The following is a 25690-nucleotide window of genomic DNA, read 5'->3' as shown; positions in this document are numbered from 1 at the left end:
TTTGAAAGCGAGAATTTCTGAGGTTCAGGAGGTTTTTTGTATGGATAAATCCGCGGTCACACTGCTGGCTGCATTAGCGGCAAAATAATATTTTTTCCCACGTTAAATTTCGCGTAAAGTTCGTGGCACAACTATTCAGCTGCGTAGCAGCAGACGGAGCGCAGCTTAGCTTTTCCCCCCAACAACGGGTTAGTTTCAAACTACGTTTTAAGCTTTAAGTTCCCCGAAGGATTCCAGCGGAAGCAAAAAAGCATCAGCATCCTATGCGGAATCCACATTTTGTTGTTGTTGTTGTTGTCAAGAATTGATGTGCCAAAAAGTGTGTCGTGTGTGCTTTTGTGTGTGTTTGGTATCCAGTGAGTGTTTTCAGCCGTCGCCAAAAAAAGTGTCCAAAGTGTCCAAGATTATAGCAAAAGAATTTTTTTTATTTGGGTCAAATAAATATATTTATACCTATAAATTCGCAAGCGTATATATGTACATATGTACAATATAGCTGTATGACTGCATGCGTGTGAGTGTATGTGTGCTATCGTCCGTACTTTGCGGTCCTTCTTTTCTTTGTAAACTTTCATTTTGTTTCCATTTGCTTTTGTTTTTGTTGTGTTGTTGAAAACTCACGCGCTTCTTTGAATTTTTTTTGTGTGTGCTCTTTCTCTGCTGCTGCTACTGTTGCTGATATTCCTCCTACCCACCCACACCGGCGAAACTAATTCAATTTATTTATAAATGTTCATTTATACTACAGCAAAAGGCAAACAAACAAACGTCAATATGTCTTTAAACAAAATAAAAAAGAATGCAAACAAAATAAATAAATATATGTCAGTATGTGTGTGTGTACATCGAGTGTTGTGTGTAGGTGTGTGTGTGACCTTCGTGCAATAATTTCGGCTGGTCGAGTGTTCCAATTAGAATCAAATCTCTTTCAATCTCTTCCATGCTGAATGCATCCACTCCCTTGAAAAAAGGACTCGCTAAAAGAGCAGCAAACCCGTACCAGAAACGAGGTGGCAACGCGAGGAGCGACAGAAAGTGTCGGGAAGTGACAATAAGAAAGTGGAACGAAAAGGCAAGTGCAGCGAATAAGAAGGAGTGGTTGGAGAGCATAAGGAAACAGCACGGAATCCATGTCAATTGGTGGTGATGGCCTGCTCGGGCCCTCGGGTACTGTAATGCAATCAGCGTATCCAGGTGTCTGTCCATTTTTCCATATGTTTGTGTTCTTGTGGCATGGGGATGCACTATGCGCATAATTGAATTTCCTCTTCAGCAGCAACAAGCTTTTACGCAGTCCTTTTTACCCACCCTCTTCCCTTATATGTACAAATGTCCTACACTTAAAGATATACTTTGGCTGACAGTTAAAAATGAGCTAATGATTCTCTCTCTATAATCTCTTTAATGAACTCTTTTTGATCATCATATTTTGAGCGGAATATCCATTCTCTTTAGCCACATCTAGAGAGGCTTTCTCTTATCCGTTCTACAGTTTCGAATGCACTGATTTGATTGCCATGAGCGCTTCTCTCTCTCTTTCTCGCTCTTTCCGTTACAGCCATATTTAATGGTAGATCTGATTCTCCTTCGAAAGCAGTTACGGCTATAAAAAGGCCTTTTCCTCTCTGTGTTTACAATTCTTATATTTAAATGCAGTCAAGTATTTATACTCCGAGTCAATAACCGTCTTTCTGTATGCAATTAGCTGTTATATGTATTTTTTTTGGATATCCATATAGTTTTTCCATATAACATTTACATCTTTGACTGATCATCAGCTCACTCTTTTCGCCATCTTTCGCTACCTCTCTCTCTTTCAGTTGACAAGAGCCAAGTCGCCAGCGCCGCAAAGTGGGATCCCAGAGGCAGAACAGCCGCCGAACTGTGTTAATATAATATTTTAGCCACGACAAACACCACACATACAAACACAACCCATCAGCACACCCCGCAGAAGCTGAAGCAAAAAAACAGTACCCACAACCGCAAATGAAAACTACAGCCACAGATACAGATAAAGATAAAGATAAAGATACAACAAAATCGTTCTCTTTTAGCCAATAAGTCTAGTCAACAATTAGACCAAATGAGCACGCACCTCGCGACTAACAAGCAGCACAAACTAAGCCAAAAATAAAAGGAGAGTAAACACAGACACACTCCCACTACCCACAGAGAGAAGAGACACCCACCCACACACACACATAGACAGAGAAAGACAGAGAGAGAGAGAAAAAGCACAGATATATTGTGAATAGAGGAAACGTCTACTAATATAGAAGAGGGAGGGACAGGGAGGAGAGACTGACCCTAGACAGACAGAAAAAGTGTGTGCTAGAAGGGGTACCAATAGACAGAGCAAGGGGAAAGACAGATCTGCACTTATAGATAAAGGAAGACAGAGAGAGAGAGAGAGAGAGAGAGAGAGAGACTCCCACACACACACTGCACACGAGGCAGAAAACAAGAGCGTGAAATAAGCGTAAGAGAAGGAGCTTCTCCCGAAAAAAGAGAGTTAAAGATCAGAACGGAAGAGAACAAATTCCACCAAGATGCGGGTCGTGGCCATGGTCAGTGGTGGCAAGGATAGCTGCTACAACATGATGCAATGCGTTGCTGAGGGCCATCAAATCGTTGCCCTGGCCAATCTCCATCCAAAGGACAGAGGTGAGTTCACAATGCCACATTAATATTTGTGCAATCTTATACCATGCAATGCATGCCCCCACAACTGATTATTCATTCACTGATACTACTGTCTCTCTCTATCTACTTGTTGGCTCATCCCCAGATGAGCTGGACAGCTTTATGTACCAGACAGTGGGCCACATGGGCATCGAGATACTGGCCAATGCCATGGGACTGCCCCTGTATCGGCGCGAGACCAAGGGCAAGAGCACACAGACGGGCAAACAGTATGTGCCCACAGACGATGACGAGGTGGAGGATCTCTACAGTCTGCTGGAGACATGCAAGGTGACTTATTGATTGATGGATTGAATGAGAATGAGAATGAGTGGGGGGAGTGCACAGATTGCAGTTGCTACGGGCTCCAAGGGCATAGAGTAGGTCCAGGGCATGTACAGGAAGGATATAAGATGGAATCGCAGACAATTTAAGTTTATTTACATATATCTGAAAATCCACTCTATTAGTTTGTTTATCAGCAATTACTTGGAACTGGTGGTTCGATTTTAAATGTGAATTGTAATTTGATTTTGTTTAGTTCTGCGAACAGGGGCAACCCATTGGGTTGCACCCCATGGATATCCAATGTCTCCTCTCTGTTTATTGTTTATTCCCCTACATGATTCGAGGGTGTAGCTGTTGCAACTGCAACAACAATAGCAGCAGCAGATAGCAATAATTGGATGGAATGGAAGTCGCTTTTGCCGCTAATCTTATCTCGCTCGCTCTATTCGCGGGACTATCGCGCAAAACGTAGCCAAACTGTTGTCGTGCACGTGAACAGAGACAGAAATACAAATAATAATAATAATAATAATAATATACATAGTATCACAGATAGTGGCAGTGTGCTGGTTGGTGGGGCAGACAATTGTTTGGCATTTTGTGATGCAACTAGTAAAAGTTTCTCTCTGTTTTGTTCCTCCCCTTTAGCATGAACTTCAGGTGGATGCCGTGGCAGTGGGCGCCATCCTGTCGGACTATCAGCGCGTGCGCGTGGAGAATGTTTGCAGTCGGCTTGGTCTGATATCGCTGGCCTACCTGTGGCGGAGAGACCAGACTGAGCTGCTGCAGGAGATGATCGACTGCCAGGTGCATGCCATTATAATAAAGGTAAGAATTGAATGGTGGCCGCTGGCACAGATCCTATTTCTCCATTCCGAACCCACCATCCGCTTGGTCGACAGGTGGCTGCCCTGGGACTGGTGCCGGACCGTCATCTGGGGAAATCGCTGAGGGAGATGCAGCCGCATTTGCTCAAGATGCGGGACAAGTACGGTCTGAATGTGTGCGGCGAGGGCGGTGAATACGAGACGTTCACGCTGGACTGTCCGCTCTTTCGGCAGCGCATCTCCGTGGAGGACATACAGACGATCATCAGCAGTGCGGATCCCATCTGCCCGGTGGGCTACATCAATTTCACGAAGCTCACACTACAGCCAAAGGAGCCGGGCAGCTCGTCCGGCGGCGGCGGCGGCTCCGGTGGTGGCAGCGGCAGCGGCAGTGATGTGGTCTTTGTGAAGCGCTCCCTCGACTATATCAGCGACCTCAACGAGTCGACATACAGCGACCTGAGTGATCCGGATTTCAGCGAAACCGAATTGGAGCTGATTGAGAAGGAGACGCGTCTGCGGGAATCGCTCAGCCAGAACGAGCTGATATCACGCAGCAACTCGTTCGGGCGCCACCTGGCCACGTCCGCCTCCTCGCCCATACCCATTGTCACGAAGAGCGCCAGCGTCGACGAGCCCATACCGACGGCCAATTCGGCAGCGGCATCCACTGCATCGCTTATGCTGCTGACGGCGGCGGCATCGTTGGCCAATAACAATCAATCGGCCACATCGGCCAGTGCCCTGGGTTTGAGCGGCAGCTACGCGAGCAGCACCCAGGGCAATCCGCTCGGCAGCAGCACGGCCGCCGTATGCGGCTCGATGTCGCTGGCCATCTCCTCGCTTGGGCTGAGCGCTACCACATGCCACAATCCGTCTGGAGCTGCTGGCCCAGGGCCAGGACAAGGGACTGGGACAGGAGCTGTCATGACACAGCCGCCGAGTCCAATGAAATACGAGAGAGAGTTCCGTCCATTAGCGAACGAGGCCAGAGCGGCCATCAATGCCAAGGGCTGGATGTGGCTGGCCGGCATACAGGGTATCATATCAATCTCCTTTCCTATCTATCCACCCCACCCCGCCCCACACCACCCTAATCATGTCCCCCCATTCCGCCTTATCCTTCTTCTGCTGAACCATTTGTGATTGCTAATCTGTTTCCGCTTCTTCTCCCCCGTCTCCCCTGGCACAGGCTGCGACTCTGAGGGCATGGAGCAGGGCATGCAGAGGGCACTCGACATATTGCAGGCACTGTGCACAAGCAAGGGATACGACCTGCAGGATCTATGCTACATAACGCTCTATGTGCGCTCCATAGCCGAGTATCCGGCACTGAATCGTGTCTACCTGAAGGCCTTTGACTTTCACAATCCACCGACACGCGTCTGTGTCGAGTGTCCCCTGCCCGATGGCTGTCACGTGGTGATGGAGGCGATTGCCTATCGCCAGACAATCGGTCTGGCCAACACGGCCCATATGTCAGTGGAGGAGCGGGATCGTGAGGGCGAGGAGACGGCCGCAGCGCTATTGAATGGGCGCCGAAGCACGATGCATGTTCAGGGTATATCACACTGGGCGCCTGCCAATATAGGACCCTACAGTCAGTCCACAAGGGTGAGTCCAGTCCAGTCCTGTCCCCGCTTTGATCAATTAATAACGATTGGTATCCCCGCTTGCAGATTGGGGAAATCACATACATTTCGGGACAGATCGCCCTGGTGCCGGGCAGCATGACAATCATTGAGGGCGGAATACGACCGCAATGTAAGCTGACGCTGCGGCACATCAGTCGCATTGCCAAGGCCATGAATGCCCATGGGCAGCTGCGCGATGTGGTCCATGGCATTTGCTTTGTTACCCATCCCGCCTTCATTGGCGAGGCGCGACGCCAATGGGAGCGGCGTACGACAAATGCCATCATGGACTACATCGTGCTGCCCGCCCTACCGAGGGAGGCGCTCGTCGAGTGGCAGGTCTGGGCGCATACCCACAACGATCGTTTTGACTGTGAGTGTTGGAGTCTCTGTGCTGTCTCCTGTCTCCTAATATCTACACTTTTGTATTTAGATGAGGAAACTGGCTGCTCGGTTAGCGATTATACCATCTCGATACGTCGCCGCTGGAACTATGAGAACAATTGTGCGGCCATTGTCTGCTATGTGTCCACCGGCCTGGCCTCCTCCACCACGCAGCTAACGCAGCTGAGTGACGATATATTGGGCAACCATTGCCGCGTGGCGCAGTCCGTCAGTCCGGAGCACATGGATGAGATTTTGACGTACATTGTGAATCGTTTGCTCAAGGATTATCCTATTGCCAAGCTGAAGCAGGCACCAGCACAGGCTGTCAGCGAGTCAGTGGGTGGGACACCGCCCTCAACGCCAACACTGCCCGGTGGGGGGGATCAGCAGCAGCAGCAGCAACAGCAACAGCATCAGAAGCCAGCGATACACCTGAAGCTCTTTTATCAGGTGAATGCGGCCCCACCAACGGAGCTGCTGCTGCAGTCGCTGCATGATTTTCGGCTCAAATGCCAGGATATGGCCTCCATTGTGTATACCGTGCTGCCGGCGTGCAGTCTGCACAACTTCAGTACGTTCCTGTCCATATGCGGTGTCAGGCATGAGTAGGAGTCGAGGGGGAGGAGTGGGAGTAGGAGCAGGAGTAGAAGGAATGAAAGTGGGTAAAGGAAACAATTTGCTGCCACCGCACTAAACAGAAATATAGATTATATATATACACGACTAAAATATATAGATGTATATGTATGTATGTATATCTGCATGCATGTATTATGGATACGCATGTGCAAGCAGCTTGCCGTGTCGCTTGCTTCTTTTGGTTATACGGCGCATACCGCATGCTGTCTATGATGTATCTCCAACACACACACACACACCCAAAATTGTTTCGGACCAAACAGAGGAAAGCCACAAAACATGCTTGGAAATTGAATTGGGATAAAGGATCTACGCAACTCGAGAGTTTCAGCAATTAGCAAACAAACAAAAAACAAAACAAAAAGAAAGCATTCAAAGAATTCAAAATTATTGTATGTACCAGCAGAAAAGAACAGAAAAGGAAAAAGCGCCACACACTTTTTGTGCACTCTTATTGCCCAGCCCAGGAACTGTAATTGTAACTGTAACTGTAACTATAACTGTACTTCTTATATATATATATATACATAACGTATTAACTACTGATCGTTTTTCGATGTGCTTTTTCCGCCCCCCATGCCCGCACCTCCTCCCTTGTGCTCCAACTTTTATATATATATATATATGTACATGTGTGTGTATACCATCAAGAATTCTTTTCTATAACTCATTTTCAATTAGCAAAAAAACAACAAAACAACAACTCTTTTGACCAATAAGAAAAAAAAACAATTTAACATAAAAAAAGAAGAAAGAATAAGAAAAATAATGATATGTACGAAGATATTGTCGTTGAGCTTTAAAGAAGAACTATTTCTATATATGCAAATAATGTGTGGCTGGCTGGTGGACACCCCCACCTCCACCCCATCCACTTTGACTATCCCATATAATATTTGTCCAGTACAAAAAAAAAGAAAAAGAAAAATAAGAGGGGACTCGCGCGAATCAAGCAAACAATTTGCCATAGATAAATTACATTTTGTTACACTCTTTTTTTTGTAAACATACAATACATATACAATATATTATCATTATACGATTAGATACCAAAATTAACGAATAGAGATTATTGAATGTGTTTTCTTGTGGCCATAGCTATAGCTTGTCCCTGCACTCTTCCCACTGAAAAAAAAAACGAAACTAAAACGATTAGAAAAGAAAAGCAAAGAAAACTGAATGATATGATACGCCCCCTCCTCACACACACACACACACACACAAAGTATGGCAATGATAATGGTTTTGGGGTTTTTGGGGGAACCCTGAGCAGAGCTTGACAGCAGATACTTTTCTGGCCAAGAGGTGGGCGATAGACGGATGCTGATTCGTCATTGGTCTATGATTATTACATGATCTATGTATTGTTATGAACAAATATATTGATATTGATTGAGTGTCATTACAAAAGTCGAGAAAACCAAAGAAATTCTCAGCGTTTCATTTGTGGGCGCAGCGCGTATTTCCAGATAACTCCACAAGTGTTCTGGCAGTTTCGTGAATGTTCAAGAGCATTGCCAGAGACAACCAAGCCACCAGCATCGCTTATCGCTTCAAAAACATATGCGAATTATTCTGCACTGATAATGAATGTGCAGGCTCTGCACTTTAAATGAAACGGAAAGCATGAAAAATGTACAGTTTCTGGAAATATCGAAAACAATTCAATAGATTTTATTATGTTGTTTAATGGAAAGAGAAGTTTCTTAACTTCCTTTACTTCATGATATTTATGAATGTTTAGCGCATATTGAGAGGTCAATAAACGCATAAAATATTAAAAAAAAACAAAGTAATTCAAAGACTATATATTTTCAGAGTTGAATGCAAATTGCTTTATTGTTCATCCCAATTCCAGGGTATTTCCCTTATTCTTTTCCAAGACAATTTTGAAATTTCCCCAAAATGTCCCATTTACCATAATGCTATTTACCGCTAACCTATAAAGTAACGGTAAATACACATATGCGATATGTTGTCTAGCGCTGCCTGACAACAATTCCATTTTAATGGTAAACATCATCGTAGGATGAAATTTGGGCAATGTACACGTCAGTAATGGCGTGTGTCTGTCAGAGTCTTGCCAAAGGTAAACGGATATTTGCATCAGGCAAACATCGGTTTCACCTCCATTTGCCACCCAAATCACGGCCAGCCATCCAACCGCTCTCCAATCCTCTCAAACTATTCGAAACCGAAAATGTTTGGCTAAACATCGCTCTCTCACATTCGTGCTCAATGGCGAACTTTCCAGTGGGTGGGGCGGAGACGATGTCGCCGTCGCCGCCGCCGCCAATCACAGCTGCTGCATGCACTGACGTGTCGCACCACGTCATTGTGGCGTCGCATAAATAGCCGCGCTCGCTGAGAGCGAGAATCAGTTTCAAAACAAACGTCAGCGGAATACAAGATTTAGCACAAGAGACAAAAGACGCGACAACACCGTTCCATTGGAATCACATAAATAGTGCTATCAAAATACAAGAGAATTCCAAATAAACAAAAGAAAACTGTGACTAAATCGTACCATTTACAAACAAAACATAATTCCATTAATCATACGCAACCAAGCCAAAAAGACAACAAAGAATAGTCCACTTTCAAGGGGATTGCAAAAAAAGTGACAATTTATTTATAATATTTTTTTTTGTGTGCAGCAATTAGTTTAAGTTAGAAAAAGTAAGTACAAGCAAAGGCGGTGAAATTGTTATTATTTTGAAAATCAGTTTTTACAAACAGACGTTCTCCAATACTGACGTGGCCCAAGTTTTATGTGTGTTTGTGTGTTCATGTGTGGGCCGGTCTAGAAGTTTGGCACAGGAGTCAGGCATCAGTTATGTTTCAATACTCAATAATGAACTGAATAGCTTTAATTTAAAGCAACTGGCGGCTTTTACACCGTACATTTTTTCATATATTTCAAAGTAAATTGTAAATATATGTATATCGATACTAGTTCATCATCCCTAGCCGGCGAACTATCGATGGCATACTTCATTTTTCGATAGAACCTAATTTAAACAAATCGGAATACCAAACAAATAATAATTTTTTTGTTTTGTTTTCGCAAAGAGAAAGGAATAAGATTTCACAAACATCATTACTTCCGTGGTTGACCTAAAAGTGTTTACCTCAGTATATTTCGGTATATTTATCTAGTTATTTTGGGCTCATACTTGGCACGCAAAATTTCTAAGCGGGGACATATTGAAACTGGTTTAAAAAGCATTGTTAGAAAATGTTTGACAGAAATAATACCAACAAATTTCATTCATGGTCTGTGAAACAGCCTGTTAAACTGAATTTGAACGATTTTATAATAAATAGGGTATGGATGTTCCATAAATATGCTGTTGGTATGTAGCAATTGTGTAGTTACCGTGTATTTACCATGTACAAAAGGACATATATTTGTGGATTTTTTTTTACATCATTGTTTTATAAACAAAACAATAAAGATACAATACGGATAAATCCACAAGTGCAGTTCTGTTCAATGTGAAACAGAACTTCCAAAATGATATATATGATTTTCATCGGTATTTTTTTTTTTTTAATCAGATGGTATATTTCCTATATTTTCGGTATCGGTATACTATATCGATAACTACGCTGTCAAACTGTTCTTACAAGACAGTTCGAGAAATAGAGTTCAGTTCAACTTTTAAGCGAAAATCATTCAAATGTAAGTGTTGAAATTGCCATTTCCCAGTGCGAATACTAGATAAGTGTAATAGGAACAGGGCTTACAATAAAAGAGCAATTGCAGTTGCATGGCGGACAATTGCAATTCTGCCGCCATGTTGGCAAAAGGTGGCCCTGGCCCCTAAAAAAATTGCCACAGCAGCAGCCTGCAGGAAAGCCAACACGTGCCCACGAATATTATATCCGAGAAAAAGGCAAAGCTTGTTTTTGGTTTCATTGCAACATATGCAATTAACATTAACATCTTTTTTTTCAAGTGTTCCGGCTTCTCCGGCACCATGACGTGTGCCATTACTGACCGTGCTGTGCATAATTAACCAATTTATGCGCAAAGCCGCGAATAGGCCGGCCTCAGTCGTCAGTTGGTGACGAATAAATTGCATTAGCATTAGTTATTAACAAATATGCCGCAAAGTTCATTCACATTTTGCGTTCACTCGTGTACTCTTGGGCATGGCTGGAAGCTCACCAGTCGCGGTCGCCCACCGACTGTTCCTATGCACCCATACCTCCTCAATTGTTGTACCCAAACTCCTGTGATCTGGCTACTGTAATCTCAATCAATTTCCTTCAGAAAATAAGTATAAATTGTAATATTAATATTTGATCTGAATGGACTAGAGCGCTTGCGCTAACTATCGCTGTCTCTGCCGCTCCTTCTTCTTCTTCTGTCTGGCTGAGTTGTGTGCGTCGATGCATGTACATATGTGTGTGTGTGTGTTTGTATGCCATTCAATCAGCTTTTTACACGTCATTTATAGCAGATTTTAAGTTTCCTCCGCACATTGTGATCCGGCTCTCTCTTTGGTAAAGTACACGTCAGTGAAAAAATAGAAGAACAAAAATGTGTAGATAAAGCAGTGTGTGAGAGAGCGTGAGAGTAATAATTAAACAGCTGTGCAAATTCATTTTGTTAGTGGCTCTAGTGGTTAGTGTTGCCGGCTCTGCCGCCACATAGACTTTCACCACCTGAGTGTGCGAGTGTGTTTGTTAGTGCACATACATACATACATAAATACATTTGTACAAAGTTCTTATAGCATACTGTTTATAGAAGAATAAAAAAAAACCAGTTTGACGCTTTCTTTGTTGCGCTCGCCACACACTAAGAGCCGGCTACTACTCTACCAATCTCTCTCTCTCTCGCTCTGCCAGCCTTCGCTTGGAGATTAAGCAACAGAAAGAACCAGAAAAATGTTACACGTATACAAAAAATTCGCCCCCCAATGTTACTGCGCTGCTTGCGTTGACGTTGGCGTCGGTCAATGTCAGTGCCGGCAGCAGAGAGGGGCAACACACGTCTAGAGCAGCGTTTTTCAGTTTACAGTTGTTGGCCAGTTAGCATCTGAAGTAGACGTGTGTGTCTTGTTAATAAGAACTTCCATCGCTCGAAACATTTCAGGTAGAGACAAAAGCCAATTGTGCCATATAGGAAGTGAACCATAAATTCTTATAGGCCCGGCACTGACGTCGTCGCTCAGTGCTTAAGTAGGACACTTAACGGTACCTGTTGACACTTGTTGAAATCATCGACATCGACGTCAGCAATTTTGTTCTCTCTCTCTTCTATCACTGTTCCTAGCGTGCCTGCGTGTGTGTGTGTGTATGTGTGCCATCTAGTCGGTGTGTTGACGTGTACAAAAGTCAAGCTTTAGGCAATTATCGAAATAAAACTAATCTTCAATTATTTTCACTCTCTCTTGCTTTCAGTTTATTTTGAAGAATCTTCAAGATGAGGTTATGTATATTACTGGCTGTGGTCGCCTTTGTCGGCCTCTCGCTGGGCGAGGAGAAGAAAGAGAAGGACAAGGAACTGGGCACCGTTATTGGCATTGATCTGGGAACCACATACTCTTGGTAGGTATTCCTATTCCTCGTTAAAGCCCAACCCCTCTCCGTATTTAACCACTCCCATTCCAATCGATCGGTACTTATGGTCTCCTTTTGTCCCTTTCCACTTATGCAGCGTTGGCGTTTACAAGAATGGACGCGTTGAGATCATTGCCAACGATCAGGGCAACCGTATCACTCCCTCATATGTGGCCTTCACTGCCGACGGCGAGCGTCTAATTGGTGACGCTGCCAAGAACCAGTTGACGACAAATCCCGAGAACACAGTCTTCGATGCCAAGCGCCTGATCGGTCGCGAATGGTCGGACACAAATGTGCAGCACGACATTAAGTTCTTCCCCTTCAAGGTGGTCGAGAAGAACTCAAAGCCCCACATCAGCGTGGACACGTCGCAGGGCGCCAAGGTGTTCGCCCCCGAGGAGATCTCTGCCATGGTCCTCGGTAAGATGAAGGAAACCGCCGAGGCTTATCTCGGCAAGAAGGTCACCCACGCCGTCGTCACAGTGCCGGCCTACTTCAACGATGCACAGCGTCAAGCCACCAAGGATGCTGGCGTCATTGCCGGTCTCAATGTTATGCGCATCATCAACGAGCCGACTGCCGCTGCCATTGCGTACGGTCTCGATAAGAGGGAGGGCGAGAAGAATGTGCTGGTGTTCGATTTGGGTGGCGGTACCTTCGATGTTTCCCTGTTGACCATCGATAACGGCGTGTTCGAGGTGGTGGCCACCAACGGTGACACTCATTTGGGAGGTGAGGACTTCGATCAGCGCGTGATGGACCACTTCATCAAGCTGTACAAGAAGAAGAAGGGCAAGGACATCCGCAAAGACAACCGGGCCGTGCAGAAGCTGCGTCGTGAGGTCGAGAAGGCCAAGCGCGCCCTGTCCGGCTCCCACCAAGTGCGCATCGAAATCGAGTCCTTCTTCGAGGGCGACGACTTCTCCGAGACTCTGACCCGTGCCAAGTTTGAGGAGCTCAACCTGGATCTCTTCCGCTCCACCCTGAAGCCCGTGCAGAAGGTGCTCGAGGATGCTGACATGAACAAGAAGGACGTGAACGAAATTGTGCTGGTCGGTGGTTCCACTCGTATCCCCAAGGTTCAGCAACTGGTCAAGGACTTCTTTGGCGGCAAGGAACCCTCTCGAGGCATCAATCCCGATGAGGCAGTGGCCTATGGTGCCGCCGTCCAGGCTGGCGTACTCTCTGGCGAACAGGACACAGATGCCATCGTTCTGCTTGATGTCAACCCACTGACCATGGGCATCGAGACCGTTGGCGGTGTGATGACCAAACTGATTCCCCGCAACACCGTGATCCCCACCAAGAAGTCTCAGGTATTCTCGACCGCTTCGGACAACCAGCACACCGTCACCATTCAGGTTTACGAGGGCGAGCGCCCCATGACCAAGGACAACCATCTCTTGGGCAAATTCGATCTGACTGGAATTCCACCAGCACCACGCGGCATTCCCCAGATCGAGGTCTCGTTCGAGATTGATGCCAACGGCATCCTGCAGGTTAGTGCAGAGGACAAGGGCACCGGCAACAAGGAAAAGATTGTCATCACCAACGACCAGAACCGCCTGACGCCCGAGGACATTGATCGCATGATCCACGATGCTGAGAAATTCGCCGATGAGGATAAGAAACTCAAGGAGCGCGTTGAGACTCGCAACGAGCTGGAGTCCTATGCCTACAGCCTGAAGAACCAGATCGGCGACAAGGAGAAGCTGGGCGCCAAGCTGAGCGACGAAGAGAAGACCAAGCTGGAATCGGCCATCGATGAGTCGATCAAGTGGCTCGAGCAGAACCCCGATGCAGATCCAGAGGAATACAAGAAGCAGAAGAAGGACCTCGAGGCCATTGTCCAGCCGGTGATTGCCAAGCTCTATCAGGGCACCGGCGGTGCTCCACCTCCAGAGGGCGGCGATGATGCCGATCTCAAGGATGAGCTGTAAGGCGGCCGCAACGTCCCCCGCCCCCACCACCACCACGATGGATAGAAGATCATTTCAGACTGATAACACAATTATGTAACTTAACAACAACAACCACAAACAAAACAACAACCAGAATGAACAGCAAGCAACAAGTACTACTACTACTATTAAACCCGGCCGACACCACACCCGCCCCCGCCCCCTCCAACAAGCATCAATTCGACTTTTAAGGAAATTTCCAAAATTAACTTTTACTATTTTGTTTGTTTGTTCTAAGCTCTAAAATTTTGAGTATCTGCTTCTTTTTTTTTGTCGAAAAGTAAGAAATGTAATCAGGATTCCTGTGTGTCCCTCTCCAACCCATCCGTAATTATGTAAAACTGTACATTTTTTTAATATACATATAGACATACAAACACATAACTGTAAACCCCGGAAATCGTCACAGAGATTGAGAGGGGTGAGGATAGGTAAAGCAAATGAAAAATATGTTATATGTATAAGAGAGAAAGAGAGAGGAAACGAGAAACGAGGCCGAAACGACGAATGAAAAGAGAGCTGCGGGGCTGGCGATAAGCAAAATAATTCGAAGACAATGCAAAAAGAATATAAAAATAAATATATAAAAGAAAGATAAAACCGTAGCAGCAGCCGCAGCCGCAGCCGCAGGATGCCACAGCAAAAACACCAACCAGCAGCAGCCAGGCAATAGCAGCAACATAATGGATTCTTCGATTTTACGAAGAACTTTCTAATTTATTTAAAAATAAAATAAAAAAAAATTGAAAAAGTAACAATCATCGATTAGTTCTCTTTACTGGCGATCAGGGGATCGGGATCCAAGGGTACCAGAAGGGAGGGCATCCATAGCAGGATCTATGGGACATGTCCGAATTTTCAATACATATCCCCAAAGCCGTGACGAAACCGCAAAGATCATTTTTTGACGAGAAATACTTACTAAATTTGTCAAAAATTAGAGATCTTAACAAAGATTAAGCTTACCATTAAAAAAAAAATGTTTTCAAATGGTAAAGTTGAAAAACATTAAATATTGGTGGAAAACGTCAATTTTCGTTTGGTATATTTTCAGGTATAGCCATATTATAGAAAATCCTTTTATACGAAATTAAAGGCCATCCACTTTACTACATTTAAAACACTTCTGTTTTTTTTATATGTATGTCTACGCTGTAGATTACGGGCGAACTTTCGGGTTATTGGCCAATTGGCTTAGCAACAGGCAAGAATTAATACCTACGATTAAATTCAAATAAATATAATATTTTGATTGATTTTGTTGTTTTCATCATTTTATTTTTTTCTTCTTTGTTTTCACCTCATCAATATTCTTCTCTATCGGATTTCATCTCTCATTTCCTTGCGCATCAACTCAAGAGCTCTTTGCTATATAATTCCTGCGTTATCGGCATCTCTCTCTCTCTCTGTCTGGTAAACACTCGACTTTTCTTATTGGTTTCTTTAGTGTTCGCTCCTCCTCCTCATAACTTTCTTAATTGTTTTTTTTGTTTGTTTCTTTTTTTGTTTTGTTTTTTAATCTTAATTATTTCTTAAATACATTAAAAAAATACATAAAATATTTTGTTGGTTTTTTGTTGTTGTTGTTGTTGGTTTTTCCGTTTGTTGGTTGTTGGTTGGTTTTGTTGGTTTTAAATATGTATTGTATGTATGTATGTGTGTGTATATATGTATATATAAATAAGCTAACAGTATATTGTTTATATGTTTATGTTGTATATGTATTTTATATATGTAAGTATGCACTCTCGGATCTCGAAAGAAATAGGGTAACCCTATCTACACATATATTTTTTTTTTACTTTTTCTCTATTTAGAATTCGGCTCACGTTCAGTTTTCTTGTTTTTACTTTAATTATTTGTTTAGGTTTGTTGGTTGCGGGTGGCGTTTTTTTTTTGTTTTATTTTTTAATAATGGCTGTAATAATTCCAATGTTTCGATCAGCTTGGGCTAGTTTTTTTTTAGTTTTAGTTTTAAGTTTTTCGATTACTAGAAGACAAAGCGGTAAACGTGAACGGTTACGGGTGGGGAGTAGCAGGGAATTGGGATGGGAATCAGTAGAAGGATAAGGATATGGGTAAGGAACTGACAGAAGAAGACACATGGGGAGACAGAGAGGACAGTGAGGTGGGTTTTATCCGGTCCGGCCTCTTCTTGACTAAATATTTTGTTTGTTTTAAAAACTATTCTAAACTTGTTTAGCCGCCCTTCACTTATTAAATAAAATGCAAAGAATAAAGTTGAATGCGCTCCGTGTCCTATAGGTCGTCGGGAACAGGTCTGTCTGTGAGTGTTTATTATCGATCACTTTAATCGATAAGCGATATCCAGCGTTGTTTAGTGTGTTTGGATGTTGGTCCATGTCCTCGTTTTGTGTTTTGTGTGTGTAAGTGTGTGTGTGTGTGTGTGTGTGTAGAGTGGGGGATGGTAAGGGTCCTTGTTAACGTTTTCTCTTTACTTTATTTTACTATGCATCCACAATATAACGATGATTTAGTTTGTTGTTGTGGGTGTGTGTATCGTGAGTGTGTGTTGAATGTGTGGTATGCTTGGTATCGGCTCTCTGCTGGACTGTTGCTTGTTTGGGGCTGCACTGCTTGGATCGTGGGATGCGCTTAGATGCGCTTTGGAATCGTATCGATGGCATTATTCTCAGGCTCTTCGTCCTTGGGTGGCTGACCACGTTGCTATCGTTTTACCATCGAATCGGAAACAAGACCATTGTTATCATTATCAGATCGGGTCGTATTGGATCAGAGAGCGAACCACACACACACACAAGACACATTGGAAGAGAGAGAGAGAGAGAGAAGAAAGTAAAAAAGAAAGCAGAAGATAAAGAGAATGTATATAAATGTGATCAAAACACACACATCAATATATCAATCAATGAATCAGAGGTATATATGTTATATATGTATATATGTTTTTATGTATGTTGCATGTACATATGTATGTATGAAAGTTTATATCGAGAATCATAATAGTAGGGTTGGCATACAACCAACGAAAAATGTTTTGTTGTTGTTGTTGTTGTGGGGCAAATCAAATCTCAATGATAAATGGCAGGATAACGGATGTGGGAGGATCGGTTCCCAAAAACAGGAGATTTAACTCATTCGATTCGAAGCTTGGAGCAACCATCTAGTATTGTGTGTGTGTGTGTGTGTGGGGGGGAGTGGGTGTGTCTTTCTGTACTTTCATCTGTCCGTTATTCGGTTTTAGTTTTTACACAAGTGTTGTTAAGTGGGATATGCTTTTCTTTGGGGTACCACTTATATTGTAGATGTATGTATATAGTATTTCCACCTCCACCGAATGGCAGGGCGAACCAGGCAGTATGCAATGTGGGTGAGACGAGGTGTGCTAGGGAATGATTTTCGATTTTCAAGGCCCAGCCACTGGATAAATATAATATAGTACAATGCACAAAAGCAATAGTTAAAGTATGTTTAGCAGATATATTTTATTTATCAAACAATTATTATTATTATTTTTTTTCTGTTCGGATTTCACATTCGCATTCGGTTTGATCGGGCGAGGGGGAAAGCGGGATGTAAGAAAAAAACGCTACTTTCTATATGTAGGCGAGCAGTACAGTGTACAGTACTGGTTGGTGCTGCAGCAGCCAGTTTTTCTCCCCTGCTGTCTGTCCGTCCGACCATCGTACTGTTGGACGTGCCGTTAGAGTGAAATGTCATTAGTGTGGCAGGACACTGCGCTAGCGTCGTCGTTGCTTGTGTTTTGAAATTGGTGCAAGTGATTGTTATAGATTAACAGTTAAATAGGGGTGTTCATGTACTGATGGAAAAAGTGTGATATGGAGAGAGAGAGAGAGAGAGAGAGAGAGTAGGAGTAGGAGTAGGAGTAGGATTAGTGTCACGCACAACGACGATCACTCAGCCTCAGCCTCGGGGTCGGGACGACTAAGGATCTCCTGACAGAGTGCAATATAGTCCTAGATACAGTCGTAGTAGATGCATAGCATAGTGGGCATGAAAAAAGTGAAAATAAATTAAAAGTAAAGCCAAAAGGAACATCAAACATGGAACATGGAACATGGCACACGGCACGAGACGTGGAACATTGGTAACAGCCAGGCGGATAGTTGTCGGGAACGGAACACTGTCCCTCGTGAAACATTTCGATTCGATTTAGCTCAAGCATGGATGGGATATGGCGGCATCGTATAATGGATTATGAGATTGTTGTGAGGGAGGCGAGGGGGAAGAGGTTGGCAAAATGATAGACTGTGATTTGTATTAAATATCAGTTTCGTTTTTATTTTTAGTTATTGTTATTATTACTTTTGTTCTCCATTATATTCATTTTCTTGTTGTTTCGTCTACATCATTATCTTCTCTTTTCTCTCATTCGTTCACATCGATCATTTATTAATTGTAAACAGTTTTCTGCAATCTCACATTAAATTATCAACGCTCCTCGGCACTCTATCGATCTCTATATAGATTCTCATATACATATCTATATATAAATATATATGCATATGTAGATATATACATACATATATATGTACATACTATATATTATATAATTAATTCCTAATTTGCTTAAAAAAAGTTTCTCAATTTATTGTATAGGTGTTTTTGTTTACTCTTTTTTTTTGTCGTTCGTTTGTTTTGTTTCGCAACTTCTTTTTTTTTTAATAATTAATCGTTACGCAAATATTAATATTTCATGTCTTAACAGAAAAAAAAAATCAAAAAAAAATTATACAATTATATATTTGTAGGTATTATTACGTTTTGGCAGATTAAAAAAGGCAATGCAATATTCAAATTCAAATTCAAATTCCAATTCAAATTCTTTTCAACAATAGTACAATTCTGAAGTTCTCTGCGAGTACAGGAAATGCGTTTAGAATGTATAAAAACAGAAGCAACACGATGGCGCGGGCGTTTGGGTGTTTGGGGCTTGCAACGATTCTGAAAATTTTGGACCCTCTTACAGAACTAAAACTAAACTGGTGGTGGTTGGTGTGGCGGTGGCAACGCAACACTTTCCTCTACTTGTACAATAACTAGAACAAGGTCAAACAACCATTTACTGGGGGAAAAACTCTACGAGTACAACACTACTGATCGCAATACACACTCCGCACAAGCGGGTGCCTTTATTTCGGTATATCGTTAAGCGCTTCATTCTCTCTTTCTCTTACTCTTTCAGTTTTGATTGATTGTTTGGTTTCCAATTGTTTGCGATTATAATTGTTATAAAGGTATTATTATTATTGCTTTTGCGATGAATAAGGCAACACTTGCCGCAGCCCACAGTGTTTCCGCATGGAAGTTTGTCTCCTTTTTTGTTTGTTTGAGAATGTTGCGGATTTGCTTTTGTGTTGATTTGTGCTTTGCTATGTGTGTGTTGTGTGTTTATGTGTGGGTTATGTTTATGTTTTATGTGTGCTAAGGATCTGTGCAGTGGCTGCCCTCTGCTCTCTGTTTCCGCCTACTACCAGTTGGATCTCCCTCTCTCACTTTATTTCTCTCTTTCTCTCGCCATTACTGGCTGGCTTCTCTCCTTCATCTTGTAAAGCTTCATCCTGGAAATATTCTTCTCGGCCCCCTGAGCTCAATTCCGACACTGTGAAACTTGACATGAAGGGTGTGTACGTATGGTATTCGATAACTTCATTTTTCCTGTTCTGATCAATCTCATTCAGCACAGAGCACACCCAACAGGGCTAGTAAGATGGCCCGTTTCACTCTAATAACGATAACGATGAAAACGAAGCACAATCCGTTGGAGAGTACACTGGACCTACACATGCTGCTGCCTCTGCTACTGCTGCTGTTGGAGCCGGAGCCACTGAGTTCGTTTCCGCCATTGAAATGTGTGACGAGATGGATGACCATGTATCGGATTCGGCAACATAATTTTGGGCATAATGGCATGCGGCACACATGGTGTGCGGTGTGTCTGGGCGTGTCCCGTCTTGATTGTTGTTTTTGGTCGATTCTTGGGAATTCTTGAGTTCTATGTGCTATGGGGTGTAGGTTGGGAGTTTGGGGGATTAGGAGGCATTTATACAGGATTATCATTAATAATTCATTTATCAATGCGTCTAAATATGTAGTCTTTTTGTTACTTGTGTGTCTGTGTCTGTGTGTGTGGTGTGCGTGTGTGTGTCTGTGAGTTATTATTATTGCTGTTTTTGCATTGTTATCTGGAAGTACTACGTTTCTCATATATATCGTTGTATATCGCTAATGTTAATTACTCATTTCTCCCCTTTAATCATCATTCTATCATTCTATATATCTGTCTTGCTCATTCTCATACTCGTTCTATTGCTCATATTTACTGTAGGTGCGTTTGTGTGTTCGCATATGACCAGTGTTGTGAAATGCCAAGTCGTGAATATCATACAAAACGCACAAAACATACATACATACATCCGAATGACAGAAGAAAATCACACACAATGCTACAGTACAGTACAGGACATACAAACATATTTAAAATAAACAAAATCAGTAATTTATTACTTAGCCAAACACATATGCAATACATGTACTGTGTGGTTTTGTGCTGCTTTTGGGTTATGTTCATTTCTATGTATATTAGTGTTAGTGTATGGCTATATGCATGTGTGTGCATGTAGGTATATGTATGTAGTTATTCATTTTAGAGCGCAGAGCCAGTGTTTTTTATACTTATGCTAAAATAAAAACCTAACATAAAACATAAAAACATATCCTATACATATGTTTAGTTTCCATTAAAATCTGACAAAGAAAATATATACACACGTACATATGTATATCGCTCATAAAAACCTAATCAAATTTAATTTGCTTTTGTGAACTAAGTGTGATTGCATGAGGAGTTTGGTCTTCAGTGTCCCAGTGACTGATGATGGAAAAACTGTATAATGAATAAGTGAAATCTGCATGACGGAACGAGCGTGCATGCCTGTCTGGTGTACCTCACATCATATCATTTACGCACACGTTTCGACTCAAAATTGCAGTTATTCTTCTCTACTAGATACTGTTTTCTTGTGTTATTTGTTAATACATTCTACTAATCGTTCGCGTTTTTGTTGTCAGTTTTGTTGGGTTTCAATCAATATAAACGCAATTGGTTTGTTTATTGTTTTCTATATTTTGTATAAATGATTCTTTGCTCCTGGCGCTCAAAACCTCTCAATACAGCAGTTGTTCTTGTCTCTCTCTCTCTCTTCTTTCCACTTTTATCTTATTCTCTGCACTTCTACCATGTCTCTCAGTGTGCCGTGTTGTTGTTCTTGTTGTCTATTGGTCTTCCCGTTGCAAACTATTTTTTGTTATATTTTGTTTCGTATATTTTTTTGTGGTTTTTAATTTTTTTTGTTTTTCAGATTTTATTTGTTTGTATATGCAATTGAATGGATTGTTGTTGTTTGTTGTTGGTGTAGTTCTTGTGTTTTGTTGTGTGTTGTTGTTGTTTGTTGGTTGGTTGAAGGTGCGTATATGCGTGTGTTGTTGTTTGTGTGTTGTTTGAATTAGTTTTTCTACACACACAATGTTAGATTCGATCGAACAGATCGATCGGTTGCAGATCGAACAAAGAGGAGATTGGTTGACCGACAAGGGGATCGATCGTGATCGGTTGTCGTTCGGATTTTGTGGATTATGACCATTAGGTGGGGTTTTTTTTTCGATTTTTTTTTTTTTTTTTTTTTTTTTTTTTTTTTTGTTGGTTTGGTGGTGGTATGTTTGGGGAGAGAAAACAAATATAAAAAAAGATATAATATATATATATATAGTTTATAGTTGACGCTTAGTTCAGATATAGTTTGTACTTATGAAGTATGGTATAGATATTATGGATTCTCTGGTGTTAAAAGAAGTGAGGATTTTAGTCATTAAGAAGTCAACGAAAGAACACAAAAAAAAACCAGGAACCGCAACTGTTTTAAGTTTTAAAATAAAAATTGCAATCTAACAATTATGTTCAAATTGTTTATTTGCAAGTTACAAATAACACTTTTTTCAATGGAAATAAGAAGTAAGGGTTGTTTTCAATAAATATTTTTAATGATACTAATAAGAGTTCTTTGTGCATTTTTTTTAATAAAAATAAAAGTTATTTTAATTTTGTGCTTTAAAATTTAAAATAACATTTATTCTGTAACTTTTATTTTAAAAATCAAAAATAAAAGGTAAATTGGTCACCCTTTGAGTCGAGTGGTGTATAATCATAAATGTACACATTTTCCTGATCTATGAATATTAAAAAATTACAAATAACTCTTTTTAGTAGTTTTAAAAATAATAATTTAAAATAACTTACTTTTTATTTATATTTATAATATCAAAAATAAGAATCAAAAATGATTTATAATATATAAATCGTAAATAGAAATTGTTGGATGGACATAGCTAATTATGTGTGAAATATATTTCCTGCACATTGATTTATTTATTTACAATTTGCATTTATAACTCTTAATTGCGGTCCCTGCAAAAACTAAGTAGTTATGAATTGATCGTTTTAGTATTCGTGTGTAAATTATTGTGAGAATAATGTAAAGCTAGTTAAGGTTTTAAATTTACCGCTCGTAGTGGCATTTTGAAATTGGCTGCTGCCTGCAGCTGAATTTGATAAGCTAAGCTGTGAATTTTAAAGCCATACAGCCTGTATTTTTTGTTGATTGGTTGATTGGTTGGTTTGCATTGGTGTTGCAAATTTCCATCCGGGGGGAAACGCATCAAGAGATAGAGGAGGAGAATTCATAATAAATTTAATTCAATGGCATTTGTCATTAGATTGCTGCAGAGGCAACTGACGCGGCGGACGACAACACTCACCGTGGAACAAATTGGTTAGTAGGACGCTTGGGCCGATACTCGGGATGCACCATGAAGAGCATGTGTGGAAATCCAGTACCAAAGTAGGCGCCGTCAGTGTGATGATGACGTGACGATTTTGGTGTATAGACATCAATGCACTTTGGGCAATAGGTCTTCACCATTGCCTCACCGGGTATGTCCGAAAGGCCTGAAACACGAGAAGTAGGTTTCGAGATTAGGTATTGAAAATTGGGAATGTCAGGCTCAAGTTAACAAAAAAAACAAAAATGGTTATCTGCATAGTTTTAATGTTTGAATTGGTGACACATCTGCATATCTGGATAATCGCGAGACTGACTCTTAGCCAGTAGAAGGCAAGTCTCAAATGACATTCAATCATTCGATTCCAATCTTCTGGATGGCAGCCGCTTGGTTGATGATTCACATTGGGATCGGATTTTTGTATAATTAAGAGCCAGACTTGGCTCAAGTACGGGCCATGCAAAAAATAAATAAATATTGTCGCGACATTTGAGACCATTGATAAATGATCGGGCAGACTGGCACTCACAAATGTTAATATACACAAATCATTCAAGAAGGGCAGCTCTAGCAATGCCGATTCAGCGGAAAGCAAAAAGGCTCATATCTTCAGATAGATGGGAATCCATTTGGGGATAGTAATTCGATGCAATTATCGATGATTCAACAGAAAGGAAAATAATAGTGGAAGGGCGCAACCAATTGGCTAGACATTTGGTGCTTCAAATCTGCATATTCAGCAGAAAAGAAACACGTATTGGGGGGATATTTGAGGGCGCCCTTGAGGCGCTTAAGGATCGAATGGGGGAGTGACAATGATTGGGTGGTACTACATACCCAAAGGCAACATTGGCTGGCTTTCACAGTAGACACGTGGGCAGTGTCCGAAATCGCCAGTTTGATATTTCTCAATCATTTGAGCGATGCCGCGATTTGTTAATATATATCTAGCGTGTATGAGGCCATAGAGCATCTCGGCGGCCTGTTCGGTCATGTCCGACTGCAAGGGATTGTCCTCCAGTTCGTCCTCTGTGGGGGTAAGGGAGAAATGGCAAAAGTAAGTAAACATATTTCGTCGATTGGGGGGTTCGTTGGGACACTTACCCGGTTCTAGATCTAGTATCATGTCCAAGGCTTGCCGATAATTGGGCACCTGCTCATTTAATCCAGTTAAATTAAATTTATCCTGTATGTAGTCCTCATCAACCTGGAGAGACAGAGATCCCACAATAGAGAAATGAATTAATTTCAAAAAATAAAGGAAGGCACCAAGCGGCGTAATGAGCGGGACTGTGTGTGAGATTGGAGGGTGTCGCTTCTGTACAGTTGGACACATTTGTGCCCCACCTTGTGGCACACACCCAAACACATGCTCACACCCACATCACACAGGCACGGCACGGAACGGCACTGGGCTGCCTGCATTTGGCTTTGCAATTGTTGCACCCGCGCTGAAGGAGAGCGCGCGCTCGACGTTTGCCGCCGCCGTTGCCGTTGCCATCGCTGTCGCCACACACACGTCGCGCGTCGTCACCCGTCACCCGTGGATAGCGCCAGCCTTCTCTTGCTTAGATAACAGCTAGATTCCAAATTGAATTTAAACCAAATACATCTACATATTCCACTTACCTCACAGAAGAACTCGTTGCCACGAAGCCCACAGAACCAGGTGACCCAAGAGACTTCCTCGGAGCTGCTCATTTTGCTGCGGGTTCGGGTTGGGAGGAGGAAGAATATATACAATATACATTATTAGGCAGTTTCGAAGCAAATGGAACCCTGGGATCATATCATCGGTCCTTTGCCGGACACACGCACACACAGAGATTCACACGCACATTTACGCACACATTCACAACATTGATGGATGCACATGTGTATTGTATATTGAAGAGTATTACATACATTATGGGGATTATTTTGCGTAATTTGCCTGGCAAACGAATTTATTGTTGAAATACCATAGAACGTGAAAGCCGGAGGGGGCCGAGCGGTTGGCGGGCGGGCGGAGCGAAGCAATGCGGCGCGACAGCGGGAGCTAGGGCGGGGACGGTCCGATGAAGAGGAAAGGTGAGGAGCGGTGCGGTGTAGTGTGTGGGGGGGTCGGCCGCCGGAACGTGACGATACGTTATGGTACGGTACGCGGTTGCACGTCAAAAAAAACAACGTAACTTAACGAAAGTAAACGAAGTGAATTTTGTCCACGAGTTTTTTTTTCGTTTTCGTTTGCTTCTTTCTTGGAATTATGCTCGTCTCGCGGTGGCTTCTTGTTGCTTTTTCACCGCCACGATCTTTGAACGTTGCGCGTTTTGTAAGTGATTTGATGCTTTTACTGCAGCACACACACGCCTAATCGAATATTCCACTGGTTTGCGATTTCGAAAGCTGAGTAAAAAGGAAGTCAATTTCAATTTCTCGTATTTTGACAAGCGCTCATACAAAATGTGCCGAGCAGCAAGAAGAAGAGCACACTGGTGGAAATTGAGAAAAAAAAGAGACACATATACACACATGCACACGAACGCACACACATACGCATCCACCAACACACACGCGCACACACACACAGAGAAACGCACGCACGGTTTATACAATTTAGTACTTAATAGTTTCATTGTTTGCTGGTGGCTGGGCCTGTTGCTGCTCGTCCATGGCGGTTGGAAGACTCACCTAAATTATTATAAATTATATGAATTGATTGGATTTTGCAAGGCAGCAGAACCGGTAAAGGCAAATATTGTAGCGAAGACGGAATCAGGTATGAAACTCGCATTTATCGATAAGTGCGTCAATTTGTGTTTATCGATATATGTAAAACTGACAACCACTAGACTGACCAGCCTGCTCAATC

General features: G+C 42.4%; 3 protein-coding genes across 14 annotated transcripts; 2 read left to right on the top strand and 1 right to left on the bottom strand.

The window, feature by feature from the left end:
- The first annotated feature begins 34 nt into the window (after positions 1-34).
- LOC117896179 lies at positions 35-7870 on the top strand. Its single transcript, XM_034804266.1, has 8 exons — positions 35-188; positions 1821-2667; positions 2792-2976; positions 3622-3801; positions 3876-4839; positions 4993-5414; positions 5480-5807; positions 5868-7870. The coding sequence occupies exons 2-8, from the start codon at positions 2553-2555 to the stop codon at positions 6428-6430; spliced, it is 2757 nt and encodes a 918-aa protein (XP_034660157.1). The 5' UTR covers positions 35-188; positions 1821-2552; the 3' UTR covers positions 6431-7870.
- Positions 7871-8844: 974 nt separating this feature from the next.
- On the top strand, positions 8845-14578 carry LOC117896187 (endoplasmic reticulum chaperone BiP). Of its 4 annotated transcripts, none has more exons than XM_034804307.1 (3): positions 8845-9139; positions 11876-12022; positions 12132-14578. In XM_034804307.1, exons 2-3 carry the CDS (start codon positions 11898-11900, stop codon positions 13975-13977), a joined length of 1971 nt encoding a protein of 656 aa, XP_034660198.1. In that variant the 5' UTR covers positions 8845-9139; positions 11876-11897; the 3' UTR covers positions 13978-14578. The 4 variants fall into 4 exon arrangements, with proteins under 4 accessions (XP_034660198.1, XP_034660178.1, XP_034660170.1 ...); XM_034804287.1 differs by lacking the exon at positions 8845-9139 and adding an exon at positions 10084-10145; XM_034804279.1 differs by lacking the exon at positions 8845-9139 and adding an exon at positions 10115-10138 and having other exon boundaries at positions 11870-12022.
- A 1761-nt stretch (positions 14579-16339) lies between these two features.
- LOC117896273 (casein kinase II subunit beta) lies at positions 16340-25664 on the bottom strand. 9 transcript variants are annotated; one of them, XM_034804535.1, is made up of 6 exons: positions 24469-24544; positions 23944-24046; positions 23677-23868; positions 22816-23005; positions 22561-22642; positions 16340-16686 (listed from the first exon to the last, which is right to left on the bottom strand). In XM_034804535.1, the coding sequence occupies exons 1-6, from the start codon at positions 24538-24540 to the stop codon at positions 16615-16617; spliced, it is 711 nt and encodes a 236-aa protein (XP_034660426.1). In that variant the 5' UTR covers positions 24541-24544; the 3' UTR covers positions 16340-16614. The 9 variants fall into 9 exon arrangements, with proteins under 9 accessions (XP_034660426.1, XP_034660396.1, XP_034660436.1 ...); XM_034804545.1 differs by lacking the exon at positions 16340-16686 and adding an exon at positions 17389-17957; XM_034804479.1 differs by lacking the exon at positions 16340-16686 and adding exons at positions 18551-20003; positions 25510-25664 and having other exon boundaries at positions 23677-24046.
- Positions 25665-25690: the final 26 nt, after the last annotated feature.

The sequence above is a fragment of the Drosophila subobscura genome, chromosome A (genome assembly GCF_008121235.1).
Source record: "Drosophila subobscura isolate 14011-0131.10 chromosome A, UCBerk_Dsub_1.0, whole genome shotgun sequence".
Lineage (NCBI taxonomy): Eukaryota > Metazoa > Arthropoda > Insecta > Diptera > Drosophilidae > Drosophila > Drosophila subobscura.
This window is presented reverse-complemented; position numbering and strand designations above follow the sequence as displayed.

Bases quoted from the DNA above. Each gene is read 5' to 3' on its own strand.
- LOC117896179 (XM_034804266.1), top strand. From the start codon at position 2,553: ATGCGGGTCGTGGCCATGGTCAGTGGTGGCAAGGATAGCTGCTACAAC. The intron at 2,977-3,621 runs GTGACTTATTGA...CCTCCCCTTTAG, and splicing joins GTCTGCTGGAGACATGCAAG to CATGAACTTCAGGTGGATGC. The intron at 5,808-5,867 runs GTGAGTGTTGGA...TTTTGTATTTAG, and splicing joins CCACAACGATCGTTTTGACT to ATGAGGAAACTGGCTGCTCG.
- LOC117896187 (XM_034804307.1), top strand. From the start codon at position 11,898: ATGAGGTTATGTATATTACTGGCTGTGGTCGCCTTTGTCGGCCTCTCG. The intron at 12,023-12,131 runs GTAGGTATTCCT...CCACTTATGCAG, and splicing joins CTGGGAACCACATACTCTTG to CGTTGGCGTTTACAAGAATG.
- LOC117896273 (XM_034804479.1), bottom strand. From the start codon at position 24,540: ATGAGCAGCTCCGAGGAAGTCTCTTGGGTCACCTGGTTCTGTGGGCTT. The intron at 24,047-24,468 runs GTAAGTGGAATA...CTGTCTCTCCAG, and splicing joins GCAACGAGTTCTTCTGTGAG to GTTGATGAGGACTACATACA. The intron at 23,006-23,676 runs GTATGTAGTACC...CTCGTGTTTCAG, and splicing joins CCAGCCAATGTTGCCTTTGG to GCCTTTCGGACATACCCGGT.